Here is a 21883-nt window from a genome sequence, read left to right as displayed (position 1 = left end):
TGTCAACTGCAAGCCATTTTATTCTCCATGTGAGTTCTCCTCATTTCTCCTAATAGCTGTGTGTGTTCCTCCACAAGCTTGTGTAAACAAGGCATTACAAACTCTTGCTGATCAAATTATGGAGGCTGAAGCCAAACACCCCGATTCCCTTCCCATTATTTTAGGAGATTTCAATCAAGCAAATTTAAGGAAAGAGCTCCCAAAATATTTCCAGCATGTAAACTGTCCCACCAGAGGCAAAAAAATATTTTAGACCACTGCTACACAACAGTAAAAGATGCTTATTAAGTCTTTACCACAAGCAGCTGTGGGACACTCTGACCACTTTGTACCTGCCTACAGACAAAGACTTAAAACCATGAAACCTACAATTAAATCAGTGAGGACTTGGTCTGATGAGGCAAAGCTGAAGCTCCAGGCTTGCCTTGATTGCACTGATTGGAATGTTTTTGAAGATACCTCTGCAGACCTAGATGAGCTCACAGATACTGTAACATCATATGTCAGCTTCTGGGAAGGCTTATGTGTACCAACAAGGAACCTGCAAATACATAGTAACGATAAACCTTGGTTCACAGCTAAACTTAAGCAGCTACATTGTTCCAAAGAGGAAGCCTACAGAAAAAGTGACAGAATGCTATACAATCAGGCCAGAAACATATTAACAAGAGAGATCAGAGCAGCAAAAAGCAGCTACTCTGAAAAGTTAAGGAATCGGTTCTCAACAAATGAACATGTGGAAAACTCTTAAAAACATCACTGGCTACAGCAAGCCTCCTTCTCAGGCAGAAGGAAATCAACAACTAGCAGATGACCTGAATGTGTTTTACTGCAGGTTTGAAAGGAAACTACAGCCACCTATCTCCACAACCCCCATCTCAAACACACCAACAACAGCCAGGCCTCCTACAACTGACCCCAACCCATTGGATTCACAACCTCTGGTGATCACAGAAAAAGAAGTGCAAGATCTATTTCACAGACAAAAGCCAGGAAAAGCATCAGGGTCAGACAAGATAACTCCTTCTTGCTTAAAAGTCTGTGCTGACCAATTGGCCCCCATCTTCACCTGAATCTTCAATAGATCACTAGAGATGTGCTATGTTCCTTCCTGCTTCAAATGCTCTATTATCATCCCAGTGCCAAAGAAATCAAGGAACTGAATTACTGCAGACCAGTTGCTGATATCTGTAGTTATGAAAATCTTTGAAAGGCTTGTGCTGTCCCATCTAAAAACCATCACGGATCCACTGTTAGATCCTATGCAGTTTGCATAATGAGCAAATAGATCGACAGATGCTGCTGTTAATATGGCTCTGCATTACATCCTACATCACCTTGAATCTCCAAATACCTACACAAGGGTCCTCTTTGTAGACTTCGATTTAAGCATTCAATACCATTATTCCAAACATTTTTCTAAGTAAATTAAACCAACTAGTGGTACCTGAACACACTTGTAAGTGGATCATAAGCTTCCTAATATACATGAAGCAGGAGGTAAAGCTAGGCAGAATCACATCTGATACCTGTACAATTAGTAGAGAGCCCCCCACCCAAAGGCTTTGTGCTTTCTCCACTTCTCTTCTCCCAATGACTGCATCTCAAATGATCCATCTGTTAAAATACTGAAGTTTCCTGATGACACAACAGTGATAAGTCTCATTTCAGACAACGACAAATCTGCATACAGACAGGAGGTTATACAACTTGCCTCGTGGTGTAACTGGAATAATCTGGAACTGAACACACTCAAAACTATAGAAATGGTGGTAGACTTTAGAAGAAACCCTCTCATACTACCACCTCTTAAAATACTAGACAACACAGTATCAACAGTAGACCTTCAAATTTCTAGGTTCTACTATATCACATGACCTAAAATGGACACCTAACATCAAAAACGTCATCAAAACAGCACAACAAAGAATGTTCTTTCTGCACCAACTCAGAAAGCTCAAACTGTCCAAGGAGCTGCTGATACAGTTCTATAGAGGAATTATTATGTCTATCATCTGCACCTATAACTGTCTGGTTTGGTTCTGCAACCTAACAGGACAGACACAGACTTCAGAGGATAATTAGGAGTGCAGAAAAGACCCCTCACATCCCAGACATAAACTGTTTCAACTCTTTCCCTCAAAACGACGCTATAGAGTATTGTACACCAGAACAACTAGACACAAGAACAGTTTTCTCCTGAAACCCATCACTTTGCTAAACAAATAATTCCCTCAACCCTGTTCAACTATTACAAAGTCTGTACTACTATTACTATTCTCATCACTCCTCATCACCCATCCCCTCCCACTTGTGACTGTATGACTGTAATTTTGTCGCTTTTATCCTTACGATCTATATTGACTGTTTCCTAGTATGGTTGATTGCTTATTGTACCCTATGACTATCATTAAGTGTTGTACCTTATGATTCTTGACTCTTGACGAATGTATCTTTTCTTTTATGTATACTGAGAGTATTTACACCGACAAATTCCTTATGTGTCCAACCACACTTGGCCAATAAAGAATTCTATTCTATTCTATTCCAAAAAGAAATAATAGCTAATAATTGGAATTGGCGAAATTAATAAAATATTAAAAAAGGGAAAGTGAAAAGAAAGGGTGGAGTGTGGAAACTAAACTGAGAGCGCCACCTAGAAGTAAAGGAAAATTTTCAGTGACTCTTTGAAAAGTGCCTTTTAAAATTGGAATTTGAAATGAAATAAGAGGAATTCCATTACAAGAAAATTAAAACCCTGAAAAGTGAAATACTAGAACTCTACAGAGGAAAAAAAGATATGTGAAGAAATTGCCCTGGGATTACTTGGTGACTTTGGGAAAAAGTTGGAAAAGAAATCAAAAGAAGGAACCTAGAAACAAAGATTTATGGATATTGACTGTTGAAATTAAATATAAAAGACGCTGGTTGAAATAAACTACTGGACAATTGGATTGGACATAAATATTAAAGAGAAAAAAGAGTATAAAATGGGAGAAATAAGATTGGAACTACAAAATATAAAGGAAATGATGAAAGAAAGCTTGGAAATGTACAGTACTATACTACAAAAATCAGAAATGATGACGCAGACTGTCATGCCCCTGGTGGAGACTGACTCTGAGGGAGAGGAGGAACAGCTAACAGGGCGTGGAAGTGTGGCTCCAGAGATTGTGGAGGAGGCTGGAGAAGGGCAGAGGCCAGCTGAGCAGTCAGAGGAAGACCCAGGCCCATCCCCTATCCATCCTAGGGCACCCAGGGAGGAGAGGATCAGGGAAAAACGTGGTCTACACAGGAGGGGGCCATGATCCTCTTCATGGGTTGCAAGTGTGAGATCTGCATAAGAATTTGGACCTAGTATGCTAGCAAACGCTGAAGACAAAGAGTGTTTTTCCTGGATGAGGTTTATCTAGGTTGGCATTCTTCCAACGGACTGTACCTGGTTATCTTCTTGAAGTTTGTAATTAATTATCCTGGTTTGTCGTGGAACTTTCTTCAGTGCGGTTTGTTTTTGGTTTTTGCTTTGTTTTTGAACTGTATTTCTTTCGTTTGGAATGTTATTTTGAAAATAATTTAATCTCCAACTGTGAACAATTGAGCAGTGAAGCCAAGTTGAAGGCATTAAAGGACCTTTATTTACGTTTTGGTTTTTGTTATATTTGTGGTACACTCCAGGTCATCACACAGACTAAAGAAGAACAAAGAGAACCAGAGGGTGAGAAGTTAAACAAAACGGAAACCAGCTCTAAAGAACAAGTGGACCAATGAACATTAAAAGGGAAAAAAAGAATTAAAGTTAAAAATTTGAGGTTTGATGTGATAATAAAAGGGGGAAATGTTTGGAAAGTTAAACAAAGAAAAAGGAAACAGTAGAAATTACAGAGGAAAGATCAAGAGAGGGAGGGGGACAAAATAAATAATTGAAATAAAACATGGAGGGAAATAATAAAAGAAAAAAGGGGAATTAAGAGAAAAGACCAGAAAATGATGGGAAGCAGAAAGCAAACAAAAATGAAAAGAAATTATATAGTCAGGAGGATAAGAGACAATGGGTAGAAGAAGAATAGTCAGGGGAATTTTGCAAGATAATGTGTTGTGATATATAAGAAAATAGATTTAAAAATAGAAAAGATTGGAACTGATATTTTCTTTAAGGATTATTGTTAAATCAGATATAGATTTAATTGAAATGAGAATTTATTATAAGAATATTAATTGATATTTAATAAAGCGATGAATAAAGTTAAAATGAGTTATGAGAATTGTAATGGAAAGACTACTATCAGTTTCTAAAATTAATTGAATACATTAATACTTTTGAAGATAGATGATTTAGAATGTAATTGAGAAAAAGAATATGTGGAATCTGACTTAAAATATATATGCATATGTGATATGTAGCAGTTAGGAGATTATTGTTATTAATGTAGAATGTGGTATAATAATGACTATACTATGGTAAATCTTTATAATGAATTAAAGGGAATAAATTGGGGGAGTGTATAAGTTAAAGGAGTGGCAACTCAAATTGCAATTAAAGGGGACAACTTTTGGATTATTAGAATCAGGATGAAACTTATGGAATAATGAATGGAATAATAATATGTAATAAAATTGCATATGTGACAGATAAAAGTAAATATATGTAATGAACATAGAAATCAAATAAGAATTTTAGATAATAATGTAAAACAAGATATAAGAATATTTTTTAAAAATGAAATAAACTACAATATGAACTGGATTTGGATAAAATAAGTGTAATGAATATAAGAATATTTGAGAATATTTAAAGGAAAATGGAATAAGTAATACAATATGAAATTTAATATGAAAGATGAATATGTAAATATGGTCGTGTTTGTATTGAAATATAAAAACCTGGAACCACGATGTTCACCAAAAGATATGTTTTTTAAAATATAAAAATAATAAATTTATGAAAAAAATGGGGGGGTTGTCAGGACAAGGAATCTGTTTTGTGATTTTGTGAAGCCTAGGTCAGAGCAGTTTGTCTCCTGCCCCAACAAACCTCCATGAATATGGAGCAGCTTCGTGCAGAGAACACTCAGCTCACTCAACAGGTGGCTTTGCTGGCAGCCCAGGTGCCTCAGCTCCAAGCTCACACTGCTCCACCTCCCCAGAGGAAATGCCCAGTGGCAGTTCCTGATAAATATGATGGCAACCAAGCTGTGTTTCCAGCATTCTTGGGACAATGCCAGCTCTTTATTAGCCTGAGAGCTGAAGACTTCCCCACTGACTGGGATAAAGTAGGGTTTCTGATTAACCTTCTCACCGGCTCTGCAGCCCGCTGGGCCATGCCCCTGCTGGTCCAGGCTAGCCCTTTGCTGGATGATTTCCGGGGGTTTTGTGACCACTTCAGGCTGATGTATAAGGATCCTATTAAGATGCAGACCACCATCCAACGTCTGAAAGCTCTGAAGCAGGGCCAGCACCTCTGCAGGAGTATATAAGTGAGTTCAGGCTGCTTAGCCAAGATTTGGCCTGGAATGAGGCTGCCCTCATGGACACTTTCCAGGATAGGTTGTCAGAGGAGTTGCAGGACGAGCTGGTCCGGGTCTATGTTCCTCCAAACCTCAACGCGCTGGTCCATCTTTGCCTCCGGATTGACACTCGGCTGCAGACAGGGAAATTGCTGTGCCTCCCAGGAGACTCAGGTGGTCCCGATCGTGCATGAGACCCCAGCTCCGCAGGAGGAGCCCATGGAATTAGGCACAGCCAGGCCTCACCTGTCGGTGACTGAAAAAAACAGACAGCACTCAGGAGGTTGTGGTTCTACTGCGGGGAACCTGGGCATATGGCCGCCTCTTGCCCCAAAAAGCGACAAGAGACACTGGCCACTGGGCCTGTCCCACAGCCACAGAATATCCTGTCAGGAAATGCCCAGAGGCCGATCTAGTGGAGACACTGGGTCAGGCATGCACAAACACTGAGTCATGCCCAGCGGACATGACCTCTGCCCCCCCTGCACTTGATCCTGGCAGCATGAGTATTTCTGTCCAGTAGTCCACAGGGGATTCCGGCACATGTTCCTGGTCAACTCTGGGGCCACAACAAACTTTATGGATGCGGCATTTGCAGCCAAATATACAATCCCTCGCTGTCTGGTGGATCCCTCTGCTTGTGGAGACTATTGATGGCCAGGTGCTTCTTTCTGGGTCTATTAAGACCACCATGCAACCCTTGCACCTGGCCATCGGTTCTCATGAGGAAACTATCCAGTTTTATATTACCTCCAGCCTGCATTTCCCCCTGGGCTTGGGCTTGGCTTGGTTCCGAATGCACAATCCGCAAATCTACTGGTCTCAGAACCTCATCACTTTCCTGAACTTGGAATGTGTGGACCACACCCAAGTCTCCACAAGCCAGTTGCTGAGTCCACCCAGGGTGTCCTTGCCTTCCAACCTAGTGGACTTTGCAGATGTCTTCAGCAAGCAGTAGGAGGACCACATGCCCCTTCACCGGCCATACAACTGCCCCATCAATTTCCTTCTCGATGCACTGCTCCTAATGGGGCATTTGTACTCAATGTCAAACCCTGAGTTGGCTGTGTTGCAGGACTTCCTGGACAAAAACCTGGCTCGGGGCTTTATCTGACCCTCCTTGTTGCCAGTGTCCACCCCAGTGTTGTTCGTGAAAAAGAGGACTGGAGACTTGAGGCTTCCGAACTGTTGGAATGGCTCCGAGAGGCTACCGTCTTCACCAAATGTGAAGGTTGTATGAAAGTTATATTCTAGTTCAGATCCGGCCCGGGGATGAATGGAAGAGGGCGTTCGGCACCACGTATGAATATTTTGAGTATACCATCATGCCGTTTGGGCTGACCAATGCCCCTGCCATCTTCCAACATTTTATGAACGTCTTTTGGGACCTCTTGGATCAGTTTGTTGTGATTTACACAGGCGACATTTTTATCTACTCTTCCTCCCAGGAAAGCCACCAACAGCACCTACACCTGGTCCTGCAACAGCTCCCAGACAACTGCTTGTATGCAAAACTTGAAAAATGGCAGTTTTTTTAGTCCACCATCGAGTTCCTGGGGCATCGCATCTCTCCTGAGGGCATTGCAATGGAGCTGTGCAGCTGGCAATCTCCTTGGCGAGTGAAGGATGTCCAGTGACTCCTCGGGTTTGCCAACTATTATTGGACCTTTATCCCCGGCTTTGCTTCCCTGACCATGCCCGTCACTCAGCTCCTTCAGAAAAAGGTCCCATTTTGGTGGAGTCCCCCCGAGCATTCCAGGCCTTGAAGCAGACATTCATGAAATACCACATCTTGAAACATCCCAACCTCCATTGTCTGTTTGTTGTGGAAGTGGATGTGTCTGATGTTACTGTCGGAGCACTGTTATTCCAGGCTCACTGTTACTCCTGGCAGTACCCTCTTGCACATATTATTCACGGAAACTCAATTCTTCCAAGCGCAACTAGATCATCTAGGAGAAGGAGCTATTGGCCATTAAGGTGGCATTTGAGGCCTGGAGACATAATTTGGAGGGGAGGCAACATCAAATTAAAGTCCGAATGAGGCACAAAAACCTGGAGTTCCTGCAGATTGCTCAGAAATTGAACCAATGCAAGATTCGGTGGTCCCTCTTCTTTGCCAGGTTCAATTTCCACATCACCTATATCCCAAGTGGTCACAACCAAAGGGCAGATACCCTCTAACAGAAACCTGACTACTCCTATAACGAAGACCAGCTCCTGCCCCAGACAGTTCTGCCCGTGTCCTTCTCCACGGTTCACGAGCCAATGGACTTATGGGATCAGATACAGGAAGAGCAGCGGCATGACACTTGGGTGGAGCAACAGAGGGAAGTGGGGCCCACTTCTCCATGGACATTCACCAAGGAACTCTTGCAGTACAGAGACAGGCTATATGTGCCGGTGGGGCCACTCCGAGGACTTATCCTCTCATAGTGCCGTGATAATCCTGCGGTGGGCATTTTGGCCTCTTCAAGACCTTGAACCTGGTTTCCCATACCGTCTGGGGGTCCCAATTATGACATGACATCCAAGGCTACGTCACGTTCTGTGTGCGATGCCGGCAGGCCAAGTTGGTGACAGGCGGCCCCCTCCCCAGGGCTGCTCCAACCATTGTTGACATTGGAGACTCTGGGGCGCCATTTCCATGGATTTCTTGACAGATTTGCCTATGTCTTCTGGATTTACGACTGTGTTCGTGGCAGTATACATGCTGACGAAGATGGCGCACTTAATTTTGTGTTGTGGGTTACCGACAGCTTGGGCCACTGCCCACAAGTTTATCCTACATATCTTCTGGCTGCACAGCCCATCTGATAGGGCCATTTCAGACAGAGAGGCAGACTCAGACAGTGAGAAGGTTGGGGAGGAACATAAGCCAGTCCTGGAGTCTGGGGAAGGCTTTGATGAGTGCTCTGCATTAGAGGCAGAAATGGGGTCAGAGCTGTCCCACAGTTATCAGCTGCTTTCGGAGTCAGAGATCAGTGGGGTAGAAGAACAGCTGGAGCCTGTTCCCGATGTGCGCGTGCACAGAGCTGCCAGAAGAAGGGAACAATTAAGGAATAAGGGTCGACTTGGGAGTAAAGGCACAGGTGGATGGTGAATGGCCCCTCCCATAGGGAATAAATAGGAGCGAAAGGGGAATGGTGTTTGCTGGAGACAATTAGTTCATTTAATTAGTGTGAAGATTTGTTCGTGACTCATAGAGACTCCTTGCCAAGTATTTTCTTGTACAGGGATGTGCTTGGAAGTGATTCGCCTGGCAACTCTCCAAGCCTGATAAGGACTATGGTTGCAATTCACCCTTGAAAGACTGTTTGCCAGAACTTTGCTGGATGTGAATGATAGGAATTCATATTAGCCTAATAAAAAGGAGTTTTATTGGGACAAGGAGTCTGTTTCATGCTTTTGTGAAGCCTAGGTCAGAACACCATTCAACAGGAGTACTGGTATACTACCAGCTGATCATGTACTTAGAAGCCAAGGACTTGGCAGCACAAGTAAACAACAGCCAGTCATCAACCATCAACACCAATCAATCAATAAGAAGGCACCATATTAATACAATGAACAGAATATCCTGAAGCATACATTTTGGTAGGGAGAAGTTTCCAGAGGTTCTCTGGTCCCAATGACTAACCCAGATTTGATCTTGCAACAGACTTGATTTTTCATCCTTTTCACATTGATCTTTATATATTCAAATACTGTATAGTTTTGCCTTGAAAAACTAGTTAATCTAAATGAATAATATTTGCAAATATCATCAAACAGAAATATCGTGTTTTAAGGATATAAAAAGCATAGAAATAATATTTTTCATTAATACCTTATAAGGCTTAAAGGACAGAAATGTTCCGATCCAAAATGTGATACCAACTCTACCTGAAAAATAAAGAGTATTTAATAACTGAAAAGTAAAAATGATTCATAGTTCTTATATAAATTAAAGATAAAACAAAACTTCACATCAAGTTAACAGAAAGAATATTGTCAGGCTCTATTCTTTTCATGCATTAGTGTGCAGAGCCAAAAAAAATGTGTACTCATGCTTTAGGTTTTCAATATTATGAAGATATTGCTAACCTTTATATACTTGATGAACATCTGAAGTAAGAGAAAAGAAAAAAAAGCATCAGTCAAATACATGCATGTTGCAGGCAATAAATTAGCTGGTCAATTAATAACAGTGAATATAAATTGGTCTTCCTCCCCTCTCCCACCAACCCAATATACAGTGATGCTTTTACAGAAAATGATAAGATGCTCACTATAAGTCACAACACACAGTCAAATTATCACAGCTATTTGTTATGTAGCCAAACACCTGGCATGCTTCAAAATTACAGTTGAATGCTAGAGGGGAAAAAAACCCTAATACAACAGAAATAAATGTCACTATTTTAGTCTAGAGATGTACAAGGCTTTCAAATTGTACAATAATGATTTTTTTTATTTTGATATAAGCAACAGTACTTTGCTGATTACACAGATATGTAAACAAGTATCCACAAAAGGGGTCTGTTTTATTTATTTTCATTTCATTTTTATTTATTTATATTTTGTATTTCTTAACTGCCCATCTCCCTCCCTATATTACTTCTATTTCTTTTTAAATGGAAGAAATGGGATTATAAAGTTAATGAAGGATACATGATTACTTAACATTATGTTTTTCTTGTTTGCCTTCTTGAACAAGTGTAGAAATAATAGCAATTACTATTTAATAGTAATTAGATTGTAATTAGAAGCAATTAAATGTATATACCACCTGACCACTAATGACCCTGGGCTTTTTACAAGTAAACATTAAAACTAATATAGGTAGTCCTTTACCTATGACCGCAATTGAGCTCAAAATTTCTGTTGCTAAATAAAACAGTTAAATAAGTTTTGTCCCATTTTATGACCTTTTTGCCACAGTTGTTAAGTGAATCATGTGATTGTTAAGCGAATCTGGCTCCCCTCACTGACTTTACTTGCCAGAAGCCAAGTGGGAAGTTTATAAATGGTGATCATGTCACCCTGGGACAGTACAACTGTCATAAATACATGCCAGTTGCCAAGCACTTGACCATAGGGATGCTGCAATGGTTGTGAGTGTGAAAACCATTCATAAGTCACTTTTTCAGTGCTGCTGTAACTTTGAACGGTCACTAAACAAATGGTTGTATGTCGAGGACTACCTGTAAAACATATAATCATCAACAAGAACAAGCAATATAAGACAGCAAAATGGAAAAGAGGAAAAACAACCCTATACCATTTAAAGAAGCATTCAAACACTTTTGCCAAATAGCCAGCTCTTTCAAGAATCATAGAAATATCATCAGGGTGGGTCTATCTGAATCTTGGTGTGTGTGTGTGTGTGTGTGTGTGTGTGTGTGTGTGTGTGTGTGTGTGTGTGTGAACCTTATTCCAAAGAGCAGGTGCTATGACAGTGAAGGTGTATTTTCAGGACTCAACAGCTTTAGTCAATCCAGAGCCCAGAGTGTGCCAACTCTGCTGGATTGAATCAGTGAAAATGATATGGCAGACAAATGGTTCCTCAAGTAATTGGGGCCTGTGCCATATAGGGCTTTATAGAATAACAACCATCACCTTAAATCGCACTTAGAAGCAAATGGGCAACCACTGCAGATTGCAAAGCAAGGAAATTACATGTGCATGCAATGCCTGTGCTATTGGATTTTAGATCAGCTGTAAGGCACTTGTAGTAGTCAAGTCATAAGGTAATCAAGATGCGACTGCATGTCTGAAGAACCATACAATTTGGGAAGAGGCACAACTGGCACATCAGATGAAGCTGTGCAAAGGCCTTTCAGGCCGTAGCTGTCACCTGCTCAACAAGCAGGAGCTGTAAATTCAGGAAGACCCCCAGACTGAGCACCATCTTTGAATAGGCTACACCAGTGATGGCGAACCTTTTTGTTGTGGTGTGCCGAAAGTGCACACATGCTGGCACTCACAATGCAATGCGCCCCCCCTGCACATGCACATGTAACACCCCTTTACCTACACTGTGCATGTGTGCGCCTTCCAGCTGATTTTCAGCCTGTTTGAGGCCTTTTTCAGCCTCCCAGAGGCTCGAGGGAAGCCTCTACAGCCTTTGGAGGTTGAAAAACGGGTCCATTTTTCAGCTTCCAAATACCAGAAATGACAAAATGGGTCTGTTTTTCAGCCTCCAAAGGCTGCAGAGGCTTCCCTCGAGCCCCCCGGAGGGCGAAAACGGCCTCAAACAGGCTGGGAGGCATGCACATGCGCAGTGCAGGTAAGTTTGACTGGGGCTTGCGGGCCCGCACAAATGGCTCTGCGTGCCACCTGTGGCACGCGTGCCATATGTTCGTCATCATGGGGCTACACCATTGAATTCAATCCTACAAAGACCAAGGAGCTATGGATTTTTGAGCCATTCACAGCCACTTTATCTTGGTAACATTAAATTAGAAAAAAGTTTCTCATCATCCAGATACTGGGACAGAATACTGCCAGCTGTCTTGTCTGGCCAAAGGGTTAAAAAATGACTTTGAGTATCATCAGTATACTGTGTACTGATGTACAGTGTGCTGATGTAGCACAGTATATGTACGGTGTACTAATGATACTGAACCCTAAATTGGTGGACAATCTTACCCAAAAGGTTCCAAAAGATGTTGACGAAGAGGGAAAGTAAAACAAAACTCTGTGGCACCTCACAAATAATGGGGTAGGATACAATTCCCCCCACCCCAACTGATATTGGCCTCAGAGAAAGAAAGAAAGAAAACTACTGAAAAAGGTGTCCTCAATCCACGGAGCAGAAATAAAGAGTTACTATGGTCAGCAATAACAAAAGTAGCTGAGAGATGTAGGAGCACATCTTGCTTCTATCACAGGTGGAAGTGCAACCAACTGTCTCAGTATTAAATTCTGCCTGAAGTTTTACTGAAATAATGCAGTTCCTCCAGAATTTTTATCAACTGCAGGCTGATCACCTTCTCAACACCCTGTAAGGAAAAGTTAGAAATTGGATGAGAGTTATGAAAACACAGTACCTCCAAGGATAGTCCGTTGAGGATGGATGCTCTATGCCTCTTTAAAGGCAGGTAATATTCTGACCAAGGCTTCCTGAGACCGTAATTAAGTCCAAACAACTCTTGTTTTATTTCAATGCTGGGAATTATGTGCATTCCCAGCCCGTAATGAGTCCCAAACAGTCCCTCGAGATAAGCACCCACCTTATCTCCTTTAAATTGCTGCCAATAACTAAAGTGCCAAATTAACTGTAAAAAACCAAAAGTACAAAGTCCATAAGGTGGGTGCTTACAGAGCTTCAAGATTTAATCCGAACAAAGTGAACGACTTTGCTTCCTGCAAAGAAGCAACCTACCTTTGCACCTCCTTTATACCTTAGGGGAGGGGCAATCACCTCCAAACCTTACTCCTGAGTTGTCCCCTTTGTCTCAGCTGCTCTTGCCTTCTAGCAGCTCTGTGCACACATGCACTGGGAACAGGCTCCCCTTGTTCCTCTGCCTCGCTGCTGCCAGACTCCAGAGGCTCCGGAGTCAGCACACCACTCCCAGATGGTCCTTGCCCCATCGGACCTAGGACCCTCATCTGAGTCCTCTCCAGACTCCCGGACTAGTCCCCGTTTTTCCCCACTGTCCGATTCTGCTGCCATCTGCACAGGCTGCTGGCAAACCACAACAAGTAATATTTCCTCCTTCAAAGAGGGCAACACCTCTTTATACTCCACTGCAGGACATCTTGTCTACATTTTTTCTGAAACAGGAGGGGCTTAGATCCAATCAATGGGTAGCTGAACCCTGTTCATTGTCTCAAGAGTCCCTGACTCAAGCATATCCCAGATCATACTACTAAACTATGCAGAGGTGGTATTCAGCAGGTTCTGATCAGTTCTGGAGAACCGATAGCAGAAATTTTGAGTAGTTCGGAGAACCGGCAAATACCACGCTGCCCCCATCTATTCTCTGCCTCCCGAGTCCCAGCTGATCGGCTGGGTCTTCTTTTGTTGCTCTGAACAAGAGAATGGAGCTGGAAAGCAGGACAGTGGGGTGGGGAGGGAATGGAGATTTTACAGTATCCTTCCCCTGCCACACCCACCAAGCCACGCCCATCAAGCCATGCCATGCCAAGCCATGCCCAAGAACCGGTAGTAAAAAAAATTTGAATTCCCACCACTGAAACTATGTCTCAGGCACCTCTGCAGCCCTGTCAGAGCAAATTTGAGAGACTTTATCCATCAGATAGTTTGAATAATAATCCTCACAGCAGCTCAACTTCCAAGGGAGGTATGGTGAACTAAAAATCACTATATGGTGACTATGGTAAAAAACAAGAACCAGTGAATACATCAGTTCCTTGGAGCCTCTCCGAATAACAAGATAGCAAAGCATCTACATGGCTGCTCCTCACAAGGAGATCATAGGACTTGGATTTGAGTCCTGGAGACAAAGGGATCAGCCATCTTCCTCATAATCTGGGTGTTTACAAACCTAACTTTCTAATCACTTTCAGAAATTGCCTATTAACTATTTTAAAGCTATTAAGAGACATTTGGAACACTAAGTTTGGAAAATCTTCAAGTAGGAAAAAAAGAAAAAATAATTGCAAGCTTAAGAATTAAAGAATTTGAAATAATCAGCAAAAAATTAAATAAGATTTTGGTCTAAGAAAATCAGAAATGGATTAAAGGTCTAAATAAATTTGCAATGTACATTGGTACAATTGGTTGCATGATAGAACAGTAAGAACAAAAATATATACAAATAAATAAATGTTTTCTTAAGTTTTCGCGGGTATTTATATGTATGGTATTCAGCGTTGTTCGGGTATTTTCCCACGTCATTATAGTTGTGCTTTAAAAGCTGAATACCATATAAATAAATAAATGTATATATAAATATATAGCTAGATAGTTAACAAAAACAAGGAAAGTAGATGTCACAACATTGTAAAAATCGTATTTGTGTTGTTTTGTTGTTGTGTTGTTTTGTTGTTGTGTTGTTTTATATTTGTGTTGTTTTAACTGTGTCAAATTCAATAAAAAATTACTTTTTTAAAAAAATTACTATGTTATTTTTATTATAAGATTTTAAAATCAATTATACAAATAAGCAACTTCTTGTGGGAAGCAAATTTATCTTGGCTATCCTGGTTATTGTAAGTCATAACAAAAGATAAGTTATTATTTCACAAGCTGGTTAGTAGAGGGATTAAAGATTCTAAGCCAAAAATATACACTTTATGTCAGTTAATACTGGGACAAAATGACAAAACCTTTTAACATTCAACATAGTAAAGGAGATTTCTGAAGAATGAAGCTGGAAGTTAGCAACTACAATATCAACACTACAAGAAATGAGGTCTGCTTCTATGAGTTCATAGTATATTTATGTTAATGAAGACAGATCTGGAACAAATTTTATTTCACAAGACAAAGAAACTACAGAATGTGGAACTACAAATGCCAGACTAATTTGGAAAAGGATACTTTTCTGGATACACAAAAACTGGCTGATTTAAAAAATCAAAAGGAAAATACAAATGACAAATCAAGAGAATAAGCTGGAAAATGTTTTCTTACTGGATTTACAAAAACGGCTTGCTAAAACCTTGGAGAAATCTAAGTGCTGGGATAAAGAAGAATTGAAATCAAATCCTATGGCAATATTTGATTGAATTAAAATTAGTATCGTTAAAAGTAAAAGGAAGGAATATAAAGTTGGTTTATTTAATCATGATTAAAATAAAACATTTGTACAACAGTCTGACAACCATATATGGACTTTTTGCTGAAACCAGGATTCAAAAGTTGATGTGTCATGGATTTGCTCATAAATAAGAAATTGAATATGGGAGGAAGAGATAACCTTGCAGGGTATGAAAAGTTATTAAGTTTCTTTGTATTTGTTGTGATGAAGATTGGAAGCCACTTTATATATTTATTTTGTTTTTCTTCATTCTCCTTTTTCTGCACTTTCTATTTTTTCATTCTATTTTCTATTCTATTGTATTAGTTTTTACTACTGTAAGTAAAAATTATATTTTTAAAAAAGATAGTCCTCACAGTGGCTCACATAAGTTCCAAGGTGCTCTTCCCAGGAACCAATAGGAACCAGGTGAACCTGAGCAAGGTTGTTAGATGGGTATCAATGGATATAATAAGGCTGAAGAAATAATGCATTTTCTTGCCTTTTTAATCTCTAATATGGGCTCTGACCCATGTCCAATCAGACTCACTTCAACTCTTCCTCTAATGCTGCTTCAGACTTCTCTTCTGGTGTTTCATTTTCCAGATTTCCTTAAGCCAAGGTGCACCCTGATTTGGTACACAAAGTGGCTGCATAGGGGTGATATGGTCCAAGAATCCAAGTCATCTGCCTATTTCAACAAGCTACTAGAAGTTCAAATGAACTGCCCACCAAATCCTCACAGAAAACCCCAAGCTCCCTCTGGAATCCCACTGGGTCCAACAATGGCCTGGAGTGTTTTTTGCCTTCTCTAAGAGAAAGGAGAAAAGAAAAAAACTGCCAATGCCAAAGATCAGTAGGAAACCATCACCATTAGGATAGTGCATTCTTCTTCCTAATCAGAATTAACTGTTGTGATAGTGAGTAGAAGCTAAGAGCAAATAACAAAGGAAATGGAATGAAAGAACCACCAGTAATAGGAATAATGAAATTTCTAGCCTAATATTCTTGATATTAATAGAATCCATGCAACTAATGAGTCAAATGGGTTTCCTTTTATGAGATTGCCATATTTTTAAAATCAAGATTAAACAACAAACATAAATCACTCACTGGTATGCCTTCATTCACCTTAGGAACAACACACTGATTGTGTTTTCGAACTATTTTGAAAGAGTGAAGTCTTAACTGTTTTCTAACCTACTAACTGAGACAAGGCCATTTTTTGATTTAACAGTCTTTTTTGACCAACAACTTAGACTGCATCCAGAAGCCAAATAAAATCCATGAAGCTTCCACAACATAGATGGCAAATGATAAAACAGATAGAAACTGTTTATAGGTGGACTACTACATTTTGGACCAAATTAGTTTCCAAATGTTTTTAAATGGCAAATGTTTTTAAGAGTTTTGTAAGAATCTAGTCAAATTAATTTTGTAGTAATCTAGCAAGAGATCACAGGGAATGCGTGACAATCAATAAAGCCTTCTGTTCCAGGAATAATCACTTCTACCCAAAGACTCTTATTTCATTCTGCCTACTATCATAGATGACATGACTCCAAGACTATCCTCCAGACTACAAAGCTGCTCTGTAATGGGAGGGTCACCAATCAATCAAAGATGGTATTCTACCAGAGAGATGGCTTCAGGAGGATCATTCTACTGTGCCAGGACTGAGCCTTAACCCATTCAAATCTTCCTGGCCTTAAAAACTGTTATACGATTACAAATCCAGCTCCTGAATATAGATGGCTCAGAAGGATACCATAGTAGATGGCACTGAATACTGCCAGGGGACCAATTGGTCACCAACTCTTCTCCTTTCCCCACCACTCAAATCTCCCTTGTAATCATCAATAAGCATGACCAAGTCTTAGCCCTATATTTTGAATACTGACTAAAAAGGGCTCATAATCAGTTTCACTCTGTATGCACACATATGTTCACACAGCACATGCAGTATATATTTAGCATTCAAAAATAGGTTTCTAAGGACTGAGAGTGAATGATGTATATTCAAGTCACAGAAAAGCAATTATCAGAGTGTGAGAAAAAGAACTGGTGATAGGAAGAGATTAAGAAGAAATCCACTAACAGGTGACAAATACTCATTTTTTAATATATAAGCAGAATTTGAATAGCTGCCATCAAGACTACTAGAATCATACATACAGTATAAACTATAAGATTGTAAACTAGATACATAATACTATAAACATACTATAAACATGATTCCTATGGAAGGTTTATATCAGGCGTGTCAAACTCCAGGCTTACATCTGGCCTGTGGGACTGCCATGGAAACAATAAAGGGTAGCCTGCGGTGCCTCTGCCAGTGAAAATGGAGCTTGGGAAAACCACATTTATTTATTTAATCTATATTGCCGCCTATTCACCCATGGTGACTCGAGGCAGCTTACACAATGTAAAACCATATTTAAAACAAAAAAATAAAAACAATAAAAACTTACAAAAAGAATCAAATAAATTAGTAAAGTACAATAGAACAAAATTTGGGAAAACAAAAAAACTAAACAAAAAACAACTCCCACCCCCCACCCCGACGACAGCAGATCACAACAACAAAAAAAGACGACAACAGATGTGGCCCCTGTGAGTTCTGTTTTCTCTAGCAGAGGGCTGCAGGATGCCATCGCAGCCGAAAACAGAACCTGAGAGTTCCGACCCCCAGAGCTCCATTTTCACTGGCAGAGGACTGCAGGAGGTCCATTTTCACTGGCAAAGGGCTATCAAAACAAACTAAAAGCAAAACCAAAGGAGAAATGTTTCCCCTTTTGCATTTGAGCATGCAAAAAGGGACAGGAAAGGAGAAAGGGAAAGGCAAAGAAGGAAAAATAGGAAGAGAGCACGGGAGGAAAAAGAAGGAAAGATTGGAAGGAAGAAGAAAGGAGAATGAAGAGGGAAGGAAAAAGAGAAAAGGGGAGGGAGGAAGCATATTATGAGAGGGAAGGGAGGGTCTGAGGGAAGTCCTGCCTTAGCACTTGGCCACCACTAGTTCCGCCAACACAAGTGACGTTGAGTTGGTCACACCCATCCTGGCCATGAGCCCCCCCCCAAGGTCAAACACAACTTTGACACGACACTCAATGAAATCCAGTTTGACGTCCCTGATTTATATGATGATCTCAGTGGTTCCCAAAGTGGGGGCGGTGGGATGCCTTAGGGAGGCGCTAAGAGGCAAGGGGGCTGGCAGGGGAGCACTAAGAGGTGGCAGGGGGACATTCGAGGCCCTGCAGGGTCACCCCACTGACTGTTGCACCGCTCCGGCGCCGGCACCTCAATTACAGCAGCTCTGATGCACTGCATTGTAATGGGCTCCAGGAGGAGGGGGAGGGGATGGAGTAAAGTGTACTAAATTTGAGTGTGCTGCACAGGTGCTGCAAGAGCAGAGAACATGGAGCCGGCTGGGGTGGGGCCTGGAGGATGCGCACGAGAGGAGAAGGAGGGGAGAGGGAGGAAGGAACCCTCCGCCACGGCTTGCGCTCATTCTTCAGCCAACCTGGATTTCCAAAAACTTGCCAAGAAGAAAGAAAAGAAGCTTCTCACTCTTGGAAAGTCCTGTGTGCTCTACTTGGGGCTCTTCGCTATCCTTTTTTCTTCCTTCCTTTTGGAAATCCGGGCTAGCTGAGGAACGAGCAGAAGGAGAAGGAGGGAGGAAGAGGCATAGAGAAAGAGAGTTAGAGGAGAGAGAGAGGAGAGGGAGAGAGAAAGAAAGAGATGAGAAGGAGGAAAGGAAGGAGAGGGAGATGGAGAAAGATAGAGATGGGAGGAGGGAGGGAGGAGAGAGAGAGAGAGAGCAATCTGTTTCCCATAGAAAGCACAGAAAACCACAAAACCTGGGGGGTCATGTGACTCAGTGGGAGTGACATTGAGTTGCCACGCCCACCCATGTCTTGGGGCTCCCGGTGTTTTGTTTTCTGTGGGAAACAGTTCCAAATGGCTCTTTGAGTGTTTAAGGTTGCAGACCCCTGACCTAGGGGGAGGCAGAGGAAGGGGAGCTTTGACCACATGCCCAATATCCAGGATCCTGTTCAGCCAAGCCCGCCCCTCTTTGTAGTTGCCGTGCCTGACAGCAAGTTCACAGGGTGCCCCTCCTGCCAGGGATCAGCCTACCAAGCTGCCCCCCCCCCCTCGGGGCACTCACGTCGTAGAGGGCGGTGCTGTTCCCTCCTTCCTGGAGCAGGGCAGGGTTGAGGAAGCCCAGGCCAGGCAGCTTTGTTCTACTTTCGCAATGTGCTGCCGCTGCGTTCAACGCGCCGGCTCCGCAGGCTCACCCCATTGACCCCTTGCACCTCTCCAATGCAACAGTCAATGGGGTGAGCCTGCGGTTCCAGCCCTTCGAACGCCCCCCTTCTGCCTCTTAACGCCCCCAAGGGGACTGGCAGAGGGGCGCTAAAAGGCGGCAGGGGGGCGTTCAAGGCGCCAGGACTGAACGCCCCATTGACTGTTATACTGCTTCGGAGCCAGTGCCTCGAATGCGGTGACGGCGGCTTTGCTTTACCTTCCCAAAGTGCCACCGCTGTCGCATTCTGTCTGTCTGTCTGCCTGCCTTCCTGCCTACCTACCTGCCTGCCTGCCTTTCTACCTACCTATCTACCAATATCTACTTATCTATCTACCTACCTACCTACTTATCTACCTATCCATCCATCCATCCATCCATCCATCCAAAAGGTCTGTCTTCCTGCTTGCCTGCCTACCTGCCTACCTACCTACCTATCTACCTACCAATATATCTATCTACCTATCTATCTACCTACCTACCTGTCTCTCTATCTATCCATCCATCTATGTTCGAAGAGCCGGCCCCGCAGGCACATTGGGAAAGTACAGCAAAGCCAGTTGGGAGGAAGGGAGGGAGAGAGAGAGGGAGACCTGATGCATCAGATTGAAATGAGGCCTAGTTTAGACTGAGGCCCTTTTCCACATTGAAACATCTTTGGCTTCTATTAAAGGTTTTGTGGACGAAACATGATCAAGACTATCAGAAAGCTTTCACATTTTGTTGAGGCTTTAAACAGGATCCATTGGACCAGATCTCCACCCTAAAAAATTACTTTTCCCCAATGTTTTAAAGTGCCAATTCTGAAGAAGGCAAAACCAAAATGCACTGGTAAATTACGAGCACACACACACACACACACACACACACACACACACACACACACACACTCCCTTCTAACCCTGCTGGAGCAGGTGATTGAACTAGAATAGATATCTCATTATCTCTCTCCTCCCTCCCTCCTTCTTTATTTCTTTTTGTCCCTTCCTTCCATCCCCCCCTTTCTTCATCTGTCCCTTTTTCTTTCTTTCCCTTTTCTCTTTCTTTTCTTCCTTCTCTCTTTCTCTCTCTTTCTTTTCTTTCTCTCTCTTTCCCTTTCTCAGGCTCATCCCATTGACTTGGTGCACTGCTTCGCTCAGACTTGCTTGGGCAGGTCCCTCCAGTGCAGCGGGCTCAATGGGGTGGACCTGCACGGCTGGCACCTAAAACACGGCAGTGGCGGCACGTTTGAAAAGTAGAGCAAAGCCAGAGGTCGGTAATTTTTGCTACAAAGAATCACAAAAGCTTCTGGGCTGTGCACAAGAAGGGACACACATGTCAATGCAATTCAGCAACATAAAATAAAGAAATACAAATAAAACAAATCAACAAGAATCGGCAAAGCATCTCTGATTAGATTTTATTCACTACTAGAATCTAATCAGAGATGCTTTGCTGATTCTAGTCCAATGACCTGCTCCAGCAGGGTTAGAAGGGAGTGTGTGTGTATGTGTGTGCATGGCTGTCAAAACTCCAAAAACAGGTCAAGTAGCTCTGGGGAGGCTAGTCATAAATTAGAACACTTGTTAAACAACCGGCCATTAAGTGAGGACCACTTGTATTTGGTTTGTCAGTCACCTGGCCATGCCCACCCAGTCACATGACCACCAAACCACACCTATCTGGTCATGTGACCAGCAAGCCACGCCCAGCCAGCAAGCCACGCCAGCCAGTCACATGACCAGCAAGCCATGCCCACCCAGTCATGTGACCAGCAAGCCACACCCTCAAATTAGGTCATGCCCACAGAAATTTAAATCCCACCCCTAGGTGGGGGGCACCAAGGATGAGTTGGTAGCACAAAGGGGGCGGTGGACTGAAAAAGTTTGGGAACCACTGATCTAAGTGGTCCCTTCTATGGTTTACTTTATCTGTCTTCTTCTGACAAGTGACAATTTTGCTTAAATGCATGCATATAATATATAATAAATATAATATAATATATAATATATAATGCATATAATAAATATATATTATCCACATGCATAACAGTAGGCCAACATATATTTCCTTACACAACTTGGTAGTTATGTGGTCCTAATAATCAGTGGTGGTATTCTACTGGTTGGCCCAATTCTGGCATACCAGTAGCACCGAAGATCAGCTGGCAGAGAATCGGTTTGCTCCGAGTCTCTCTGACGCTCTGCAGTTGGGCCCACCCACCTGCCCCTGCTCCTAGGTCCTTTTTAACCTCTCAGCTGTTTGGCGCGACAGAGCAGATTGCTGTGCTGTGCTGTGCTGAGAGGTGCAGTAGTTTAGTTTTTACGCATGTGTGTGAGCCGCGCAACCCCCCTGCAGCCATGCCCACCAAGCCACGCCCACAGAACTGGTGGTGGGAACTT

At 42.2% G+C, this 21883-nt stretch overlaps 1 protein-coding gene across 3 annotated transcripts in view; it reads right to left on the bottom strand.

Annotated features, from left to right (window-relative positions):
• SUCO (SUN domain containing ossification factor) overlaps positions 1 to 21883 on the bottom strand; it is a 210093-nt gene that overhangs the window by 84912 nt on the left and 103298 nt on the right. For all 3 annotated transcript variants that reach the window (XM_087962483.1, XM_087962484.1, XM_026681814.2), the window contains exons 12-13: positions 9591 to 9611; positions 9334 to 9389 (exon numbers count right to left, since the gene is read on the bottom strand). In XM_087962483.1, coding sequence (XP_087818609.1) covers positions 9334 to 9389; positions 9591 to 9611 — 77 coding nt within the window. The remainder of the gene's footprint in view (positions 1 to 9333; positions 9390 to 9590; positions 9612 to 21883) is intronic.

Source organism: Notechis scutatus, chromosome 3 (genome assembly GCF_049901735.1).
Source record: "Notechis scutatus isolate UNSWTSFEM ecotype Mainland chromosome 3, rNotScu1.2, whole genome shotgun sequence".
NCBI lineage: Eukaryota > Metazoa > Chordata > Lepidosauria > Squamata > Elapidae > Notechis > Notechis scutatus.
This window is presented reverse-complemented; position numbering and strand designations above follow the sequence as displayed.